Source organism: Candoia aspera, chromosome 16, assembly GCF_035149785.1.
Source record: "Candoia aspera isolate rCanAsp1 chromosome 16, rCanAsp1.hap2, whole genome shotgun sequence".
Taxonomy (NCBI): domain Eukaryota; kingdom Metazoa; phylum Chordata; class Lepidosauria; order Squamata; family Boidae; genus Candoia; species Candoia aspera.
This window is the reverse complement of record NC_086168.1, coordinates 10,732,656-10,742,353: the sequence shown is the minus strand read 5'-3', so window position 1 is coordinate 10,742,353 and position 9,698 is coordinate 10,732,656. Positions and strand designations below refer to the sequence as shown.

General features: G+C 54.3%; 2 protein-coding genes across 2 annotated transcripts; one reads left to right on the top strand and one right to left on the bottom strand.

Moving 5' to 3' along the window:
• Positions 1-1,848: 1,848 nt before the first annotated feature.
• Positions 1,849-6,575, bottom strand: PTGES2 (prostaglandin E synthase 2). The gene is made up of 7 exons (XM_063316469.1): positions 6,264-6,575; positions 5,543-5,737; positions 4,977-5,032; positions 4,377-4,526; positions 3,720-3,920; positions 3,475-3,592; positions 1,849-3,310 (listed from the first exon to the last, which is right to left on the bottom strand). The coding sequence occupies exons 1-7, from the start codon at positions 6,573-6,575 to the stop codon at positions 3,170-3,172; spliced, it is 1,173 nt and encodes a 390-aa protein (XP_063172539.1). The 3' UTR covers positions 1,849-3,169.
• A 910-nt stretch (positions 6,576-7,485) lies between these two features.
• Positions 7,486-9,338, top strand: BBLN (bublin coiled coil protein). The gene is made up of 4 exons (XM_063316390.1): positions 7,486-7,527; positions 7,581-7,778; positions 8,329-8,580; positions 9,020-9,338. Exons 2-3 carry the CDS (start codon positions 7,682-7,684, stop codon positions 8,511-8,513), a joined length of 282 nt encoding a protein of 93 aa, XP_063172460.1. The 5' UTR covers positions 7,486-7,527; positions 7,581-7,681; the 3' UTR covers positions 8,514-8,580; positions 9,020-9,338.
• The last annotated feature ends 360 nt before the right edge of the window (positions 9,339-9,698 follow it).

The window sequence follows — 9,698 nt, the reverse complement described above, 5'->3', positions numbered from 1 at the left end:
ATTCCCTGGCCAGCATAGCTGGCCAGGGAATTCTGGGAGTTGAAGTCCACCCGGCTTAAAGCTGGCCAGGGAATTCTGGGAGTTGAAGTCCACCCAGCTTAAAGCTGGCCAGGGAATTCTGGGAGTTGAAGTCCACCCGGCTTAAAGCTGGCTGGGGAATTCTGGGAGTTGAAGTCCACCCGGCTTAAAGTCGCCAAGGTTGAGAAACACTGGCATAGAGGCACAACGCAATAGCTGGCTTTGCCACTCCTTCACTAGGGATTTGTAGCATCTTACGAAGTAATTCCAACCACGGTTGCGATAAAAGCTCTCTCCCGGCTCCTGTCAGCACAGGGATGGATGATGCTACAATCCACTTCTGAAGAAACAGCCTTATTATATTGTTATACAATACATAATATATATTATATAACATATAACTTACTATAAGCAGCTCAACCCTGATTGTTGTGGTCTGGGCTCAGTGTGACATGCAGTTATGACCCCTGCAGCTCATGATCATGATTTACAGCTTGCCATGTCAAACTAGTTAACCATGGTTTAGCCCATAAAGGATAGCTTAGAACCACACAGGAACCAGAAGCCATTTTAGTTCTAACCACCACCCACGGGGTACTACAACCATAGAACATCCTAGGTGACCAAATTGCGCTCACCCTTTTATATGAAACCTGAGGGTCAAACCGCTGTCACTTTCAGCCAATGGGAACAGGCCTCAGGAAACCATGCTGCTATTGGCCTTTCTGGGGCACAAAGGACCAATTGTCCAGCCAGATAAAGAGCCAATGGAAGAGCTAAATCTGATGCTGAGCCACCAATCAGGCGAGAGCTGGCTTGGGGGGGGGGAAAGGGTATATAAAGGGGACAACGCAGGCCAGCAGCCACTTTGCCCCTCAGAAGAGCTGGAAGGCAGAAGAGGAAGGAAGACTGGAAGACTTAGAAGACAACAAGAAGAAAGGCTAGAAGGCAAAAGAGGGAAGATTCCAAAAGCAGAGAAGGAAGACTGAGAGAAGACAGAAAAGGCCCCTGAGGCACCCAGTGCCAAGAGAGGAAGATGAGCCAGCATAGAAGAGATGAAGAAAAAAGACACCAGCAAGACCAAGTCCTGAGGAAAGGGGAACTGAAGCCACTGCAGGTATCAGGACAAGAGCTGAAGCCCTTCTAGGCACAGGACCAGAGAGAAGCCACTGGCCATTTTGAGGACCACAAAGAAGCCCCCCGTCCCCAGGAAGCCCCCATATCAGCTCCATAGCTTAAAGGTTACCTCTGAGTCAATCTCATTTTTCCTTCCAGGAGTTTTAGCACAGGTCCAAGAGAGGGAGAATCTGATCCCTCACCAGTGGGCTTTTTTTTTTTTGGACAGGGGAAGAAAGCTTTTCCACTAAAAATGTGTCTTGGTCCCTTTTCTTGGTGTGAATGGGTGTGACTGGGTGTGCAAGGTGAGAGGAATCACAAGCAGTGACCTTCTGCATCTACCAGAACCCTTGGGATTTTCTAAATGGGGGGAAAACTACTGGATCTTTAGGGATCATTTGGTTCTGGATCAGGTGGTGAATTTAGCCTTGCTACCAATAACTGAAAAGGGTGTTCTGTTGAAATGAACTGGTAGCCTTACAAGATTTACATTATTTTGTCCTGGTTCCTCACATGCAATACGAGCCACCATTAAAAATTCACCACCCTAAAACATCAAAAAGCCACACATTTTTTGGGCAGCAGGAGACAAATCAAAGCAAAAAAACCACTTTATTGCAACTGTTAGACTTCCATGAGTCAGGAGAAGGACTTCCTTGCCTCCCTGGCTGAACATCACAGCAGGTTGAAGGGATCACTTAAAAAGGTAGCTTCTTTCCTTTTTGCCTTAGGAAATCTGCCTTTTAAAGTCACTGGCTTCTGCCAGGAGTGAGGCTGGCAGATTAAAAGGCCAGTTTGGGAAATCAAAGGTTCACATTTGCATTCTGTACAGAAAGCAACCAGTCATTTTTATCTGAATTTACCGCCCAAACAACATGCTCTAGGCAGGGGCGTCAAGCAAAGGGGCAGGGGCACAAAGCGCACGGTTTCTCTCAAGCTGCCAGAAGGGTCAGCTTGGAAGGTAAAGGGCAGATGCAAATCCTTCTGACCAATGTACGGCATTTAATTTCATGGGAATCTTAGTCAATTTTAGTTGGCAATTATTAAAGATGCCTGCAGTCTATCAAGTGGCTCTGAAATATAGAGCTGTCAGTGCAGGAGATCATTTCATTCCTGGATAGCTCCCCTGATGTGCCATAGCCACAGTAAACTATTTGCATACTAAAAATGTGCAGGAACCACACCTGAGCTATTCTGGCATTGGCACCAAGGGCCCTACTTTTTAAGCTTAGCCTAAGGGGTCTTGCTGTGGCTTTGAACACGCACAAAAAAAAACTAGTTTTGTCATAAAACACTAAGGTCTCACTGGGCAGGATCTTAGATTCTCCCAATACTTCAATTCCCAATTTGAAAAAAGTCCTCCAGAAATTTAGGGTGCCTTTCTAATCAGAAATCACCTCCAAACAGAAACAACTATTGCACACCTCAAAACTGGCATCCTTGTAAAGCATAATGTGTGTCTACAATTGTCACCTATAAACAGCACACATGCTTTAGAGGCAAAAAAAGAACCGTGTTTTGAAGAGAAATTCTGCCTGCACGCAAGGCCGTGCTCCCCAGAATATAACCATTAACAAAAATGGAAAACAAGCATTTCTTTTCATAAGCTGGTACCAGAAGTCCCAAAAATCACACCCAGGCCAAAGTAAATTCAGCTGGCTTGCAGTGAGGGGGCAAAATGACAGGTCCAGGAGTCTTCTGTCTGGCGCAGGGGAGCCCTTGCATCCAGGGCTGAATTTCTGGCTTTTCAAAATAATTAGGGAGATGTCTAGAGCTGCTTTAACTCAAAACCCAAAACTGCATCCTGTTGGGTTTGCTGGTTCCCGCCCCCTTCCTAAAGCCAAAACAGATCCCACTGCGGGAGCAACTGCCCACACCTCTGTTCTGCTGCTCCAGGATCTCCCCGGGGCTGTGGCTAGTCCTAACCGGGCGTTTCTTTGGCGCCCTCCCCATCTACACAGTGCCACGCCGCTTTAAATCAAACCACCCCAAATCAGCTTCTCCCAGGCAGGACAAAAGCGCGATCCCCCAAGGCTCAGCACTGTGTCCAGCTGGCCGCTTCCCCCTGGCCGATGGCGGCCTCCATGCGGCGGTACCACGGCTGGATCCCGGTGTGCACCATCACGTCCTCGAAAGCCTCCAAGCCTTCCATGACGCGCAGGACCCCATAGACCGCCTGCAAAACGGGGCGGGGAGGTCGTCAGCAAAGCCCCAGCTGCGTTCCCGCCCCCTGCCCTTCCAGGCCTCAAGGGCCAAGGCAAAGGGCTGGTAGAAGCTGCTCATGCGTGCCAAGAGCCTCAAGGCCCCCTCGGTGCCATCAGTGGTGGCTCTGGCTCTTACCAAATCTGCAAGGTTGGGTTGGTCTCCCCCCATGAACATCCTGTGCTTGCCGACAGCTTTCACCCAGTCGTTGACAGCCTGGTACAAGTCCTCTCGGACGTCATCCTGCATGTGGTGCCTGGAGTAAAAGCAGAAGCCGGATGAAGGATCCATCCTCGTGCGCTGATATGGCACGACGCGCAGAGCCTGCCCTGAGCATCGGCACCACCCGACCTGCGCGTCTGTGACCGTCAGAGAGCACAAACCTCTTCTTTAGCCGCTTGCTTACGAAGAACATGGCGGCGGCACCCACGTACTTGGCGAAAAACCCTTCCACCAGGCCAAACTTCCCTTCGCGCACGATGTAGTCAAACGATGCCAGGGCCTCCCCCGGCGTGCGGTAAACGTTGGGGGAGATCAGGTGGACCAGCCAGTCGTCTGCCCACTTCCTCCACTTCATTTCCTCCCTGCGAAGAAAGCAGGAAAGGATACAGGAGGGGGACAAGGGCCCCGGCCGTTTTCAAAGCCAAAGCGCAGAAACAGAGCACCTTTCCCCGACTCTTGGGATTTACAAGAAGCACCAAGCGCAAGGCGTAATGTTTTTAGCGTTCAGAAAACTGGGGGAAGCTTAAGGTACAGCCTCCCCTGGGGTGGCATTAATTCAGAGTGTGGCAGGAAAAATGATGCTGAGCATTCCTGGGTCAACAACACTCTCACCAGGCAAATAACAACAACGATAATGATACACATGATTTCCTTTAACAACAGTCTGGGCCCAAGGTTGTGTCCAAAACCATGGTGGATTAGGGAAGGGATAACACTCAACCCTCCCAGATTTTCCCCTCTCCCCCCACTGTAATTTTAAGGAGTTTTGGACCAAAGCTTCCACTGAAGCGCCCCCCCCCATCCCAAGCGACACCCACTTTCTCGCTTCCTCGGCAGGATAAACACGGAAGGCCTCCTTGTCGTCCAGCATCAGCCAGTACTTGTTCCCAAACTCCACCACCTCCTTGCCTTCCTTGTTTACGGCTTTCATGGCAGGGTAGTAGGACACAATTTCTTCCAAGCTCTTCCTGTGGAGGAAAATTACGCCCCCATCAACATGGGCTCCGATCTCTTCCCCCAGGCAGAGGAGCCTCGGGCACAGGAACCCAGCCGGCATCGTCCGGGGCTCCGGTCTCAGCCAACCAAGGGGCGAGCTTTCCGTTACCGTTTTCTTTTGCAAAAGCCAAGTGGGAAATCCCTGCAACCCTGATCCGCAACTAGCGGAAGAGATAAAGAAGAGGACCGATGGGCCAAAGAAACACCAGTTTCCAAGTTTCACCCTTTTCCCCCTTCCCACAACCTTCTCTTCTTCTGGAATAGCAACCAGGAGACCAGGAAGCACCCACAAGAAATTGCCAACCTCCTGAAAGCTTCTGAACGTGAAAATACGGACCCAACCACACTTGGGGAAGAGAGAATAAAAGGCGAAGAACGGAAGGATCCCACCCCCCCCCAAGCACAGAAAGGTTGTCTCTCACCTGGAAACAAGATAGCTTTTAATTGCGCTAATGATGACCGAAGAGTCGTTCAGTTGCTGGAAGAAGAAAAGGGAATAATGGTAAGCATCAATAAACCACAACGCAAAACCTGTTCCTCACGTTTACCTCAGCTTGAATACTTCTTTTTGACTAATGCCGCTGTGGTTTTATTTATTTATTTAATTTATTATTCAGATTTCTATTACCACCCATCTCCCTCCAAAGAGGGGGACTCTGGGCAGTTTACCATAAAATTATCCCTTCCTTAAAACCTCAGCATATAAAATCAACATCCAAAATAATATTTATTTTATTTATTTAAATTTAACGGCCACCCAAAGCCAGTGGACCCCGGGCGGCACGCAAAACTAGAAAAACCATAAAAACAGCTGAAGGCATGAAATCAGGCAGACAACCCCAACTAAAATAATCTGGTAAACCGGTTAAGGGCCAGGCACCCCTCTGTGCCAAAAAGCAGTACATTTGCCCCCATCAGATTGGAAAAACAACAAAAAACAACATCCAAAGCAGCACCTAAACGGGGATGGGCTGAATCCGAACCTCACCAGAGCGTTCCCCGCATCCACGAGGAGGATGGGCACTTTCCGGTAGGTGGAAAACTTGATCTCCTTTCTCATAACCGGATTCACCTCCACAATGTCGTACGGCAGGCCGTGATAATCCAGGAAGGCGCGGACTTTGCTGCAGAACGGGCAGGTTTTGTACTGGTAGAGAATCAGCTGGATGTCGCTTTGCGGGACCTGGAGGGGAATGCAACACCCGCGGCCGGAATGAAACCTTACAATGCACTTAGATCCTTCAACCTCTGCTTCTCCACCTGGGCAGCTTGAAGATGGGTGGACTTCTACTCCCAGGATTCCCCTGCCTGGGGAATCCTGGGAGTTGAAGTCCACCCATCTTCAAGCTGCCCAGGTGGAGAAGCACAGCCTTAAACCTTCAAAACCAGCCGCATCCCTTCCAGAAAGCGATGCCCGGAGGCTTCGGCGAACGGGGAGGGAGGCACTCCGAGCACGAAGCCGCAGGGATTAGCGGGGCGCTCTTGCGCGGCGCGGCCCCTCTGCGGGGTCTTAAGGAACGGAGGCATCCCCCCACCCGCGGGTCTGGGGGTCCCGACGACGCAGGGTGGGAAGGGCCGCGGGACGAAGGCGGGCGCAACGAGGCCCAGGCTCCCCAGCCCGCCGCCCCCGAGGCGCGCCCGATGGGAGTTGCAGTCCCGCGCCGCGCTGGGCTGCAAGGGCTCCCCGCCGCCGCCCCGGCCCCGCTTACCCCGGCCAGCTCCGGCCCCGCCAGCTGCTCCTGCGCTCGGAAGCGGCGCTGCAGCGTCCGGCCCGCGCCCAGCGTGGCTCCCAGGGCAAAGGCGGCGCCCACGAGCAGCCGCGAGGGCGACCGGCCCCAGCCTCGCCCGGGGCTCCCGGCGGCGGCGGCGGCGGCGGCGGAGGAGACGCCCCGCGCCCGCCGCTTCGCCTCCTGCAAGCCGGCGGCGGGCAGCGGGGCCCGGCCCGGCGGCAGCCGCCACGCGCGGCGCCCCAGGCCCCTCCAGCCGCTGCCAGCCAGTGCCAGTGCCAGCGCCAGCGCCATCTTCCCCGCGCGAAGCAGGCGGGCGGGCGGGCGCCCGGGGAGACCCGCGCGGGGGAGTCCCGCGACGACGGAGCCGCCGCGCGTTGCCTCGGGGCCGCCCCGGCTGGGTCGGCGAGCGGCAGGCGCCGCCTCCCCCGGGAGACGCGGCCGTAAGAGCGCCCGGCGCGGGGACGGCAGCCTGACACGCGAGCCGTTCACACGTTATCGGCGCGGGAGGTGCATCTCGCCTCCCGCGCTTGCGGCGCTGGATAGGCTCGTTTCTTTTTTAATGCAAGCCGTGCGTCGCGACGGCCTCCCCTTCCCCGACTTGACGCTTTCCCGTTTTGCACGTCCTCGTGTGAACGCCGCAGCTTCGGATTGAATCTTGTGTCGGGTTTAGGCTCGCTCCTCCGGCGCTGCGAAGCCAGCGGGCGTCCGCGGAGGAGAAGCCGCCTCGACTTCCCCCTCTCGGAAAAAAGGAGGATTTGTCTTTCCCCTCTATCTGCAGAGCGGCCGGTAGATGCAAGCAATCCCGCCCGCCCGCGCCTTTGCAGGCGGCCGGACTGCCTAGAATCATAGACTTTAAGCAGGCGAAGGGGCGGGGCTTCTTGAGGACGCTGACCTTCGGACGGCCGACCGCCTGGTCAATTTCACCGCCACCCTAACGGGGCTCATTTAATTAACCCTCCTTCATTAAAACGAGGATGAATAGGCAGGGTGCACCTTGCTTCGCTGAGCGCTTCTTCCCTAAGTTAAGTCCCCCCTTTGTTTTCCAAGTGAGCGCTAGATATCGATTACTGTGCATCATTTATTATTATTACTGTTATTATCAGTGCAGTCAGGGTGCTAACGACGGAGTATGCTGTAGCGCCTTCCCGGAAGATGGATCCCGCCTGGCTCAAGTCCCTCGGAAATACCGGGGGCGGGGGCGGGGGGCCGCCGGGCAGGATCAAAGGAGGGGGCGTGGCCCGGCCTCGGCAGCCGTGTCTCCGCGTTCCATCCGGGAAGCGGGGGGCGTGGCCCGGCCCTTTGCAACTTTGTCTCCGCGTTCCATCCGGGGGCGGGGCTTAGCCTGCTCTCTTCCGCCCCCGTTCTGGACCCGGCGCCTTCCGAGCCGCGCGGGCGGGATGTCGGGTCCGAACGGGGACCCGCAGCTGGATCTGGGGAGGGGCGGCGAGGAGGAGGAGGAGGAGGAGGAGGAGGAAGGCGGCTTCGGAGAGGCAGGTAACTTGGGGCCCCCTCCAAGGGCAGCTCCCCCGAGCAGACCCCTCGCGCGGGGGTTCCTCTGGCTTCGCGGAGAATCCGGCCGGGAAGCGCGCAAGGGACGTGGGCGATCCCCGCGAGCAGAAAACCAGCAGAGCCGGCCGAGGAAGCATCACCTTGCAATCTGTACCGCGGCGTTCAGCTTGGCCACGCTACGATGGGCGGGCTTCGACTCCCAGAATTCAGGCTGGCTGGGGAATTCTGGGAGTTGAAGCCCACCCATCTTAGAGTAGCCAAGCTTGAGGAACACTGCTGTAGACTGTTCCCCCTTTGAATCCGGGTTTCTGCCTCTGCAAGCTGTGAAAGGCGGGGAGGGGGACGAGCTTGGCCAGCCTTGCTTTGGGGGGGTGGCATCTTGAAGGCTGCAGCTAAGAGTCTTGGGGAGATGGATAGATGATGGAAGATAGACAGATTTTGCAATTCCCCCCAAAAGTAAAGTAGTTAATGCACAGGGAGGATGGTGGGTTGGGGCCCCTTTGAAAGGACTTTGTCTCCCCCCTCCCCCAAGCAGAATATGCTGCCATCAACCTCATGCTGGACCAGATCAACTCCTGCCTGGACCACCTGGAGGAGAAAAATGACCACCTGAACACGCAGCTGAAGGAGCTGCTGGAATCGAACCGCCAGACCCGGCTGGAGTTCCAGCAGCAGCTCGGCCAGGATGGGGACCCGCAGAAGGCCGAGCCGGGCTCCTAAGGGTCCCCCTGCGGTGGACGGGAGCACAGAGCCCTCCTGCATCCCTTGCCCCCGGTGCCAGCTTCAGGTAAAAATCCCCCAAGGTTTTTTGCAGGGTGCCCTCCAAGCCACCAGACTGTACCTCTCTGGCTGGCACGGGTAGAGGGTGCCCAAGTGCAAAACGGACCCCGCTTGTGAAAATACCCCAGGCTCTGTATGCATTGGGCCCCAAGCTGCCAACCTATCATTTAGTCCAGCCTTTCTCAACCTTTTGTCCCTGGAGGAACCCTTGAAATATTTTCCAGGCCTCGGAGGACCCCTGCACATTCAGGCTCAAATAGAGGCCAGAAGTTAATAAATTATTATATTCGTTTCATGGGTAGTCCTGTATAGATGCATTCACATCCCTTTAATAAACCATGGCTGGCCTGTAACATAAATGCAAGCCCTCAAGGGTCAGGCCTCTCTACAAAGAAGGGAGCGTATTGGATCTATAATCACCCGTGCACTCTCGTTCTCTTTCGCAGAATTTTGGTGAGGCTCGTTCCAGACTTCTGGATTATGAGGCTGTAAAGAATCTTCGCTGTTTCTGGGAAATTCTCTGGCAAGGCTATATCCGCCCCCCACCTGCCTTCGTCTTACTAAAAGCAAACTGGACTTTCAAAGGCTGTAATGCCTGCTGAGGAGCTTCACGCATCATGCGGCTGACGTCTTCGCAGGTCCTCTTAAATCTGGCTTAAAAAAAAAATTAGTCTCATAATTGAATGCAGAGGTCCACGTACTGTACGGTCTTGTGGGTGTCCCTATCCAAGTTTTAATAAATGGGTGCGATTGTGAGAATAGTCACACTGTTTTGTCAGTGGAGTGTTTTAACCGCAGGCCACCGATCTCTCTGGCATCATTTGTGGATGGATGCGGCTTGAGGATTTCTAGCGTTACTGTGGATGTTCGGCCTGGGGTAGGCTAGACCCGAGCGGACGAGATAATGAGATCACCCACTCAGTGGCTGTCTTTATTTGCAAAACAGGCTAAGCTTCCTTAACCACGGTTCACCCACGGCTCCTGGCTTAGCCTGTTGCGCAAACCCCGGAAACCACGTTCTTGCAGCAACTTAGTTCCGCCGTGGCACAAACTCGCTCACTGTTTAAACAACGCCTCGGGACGTCTTTAAATGTGGTCCCTCTCTGGCTGCTTCGAAGGATTATC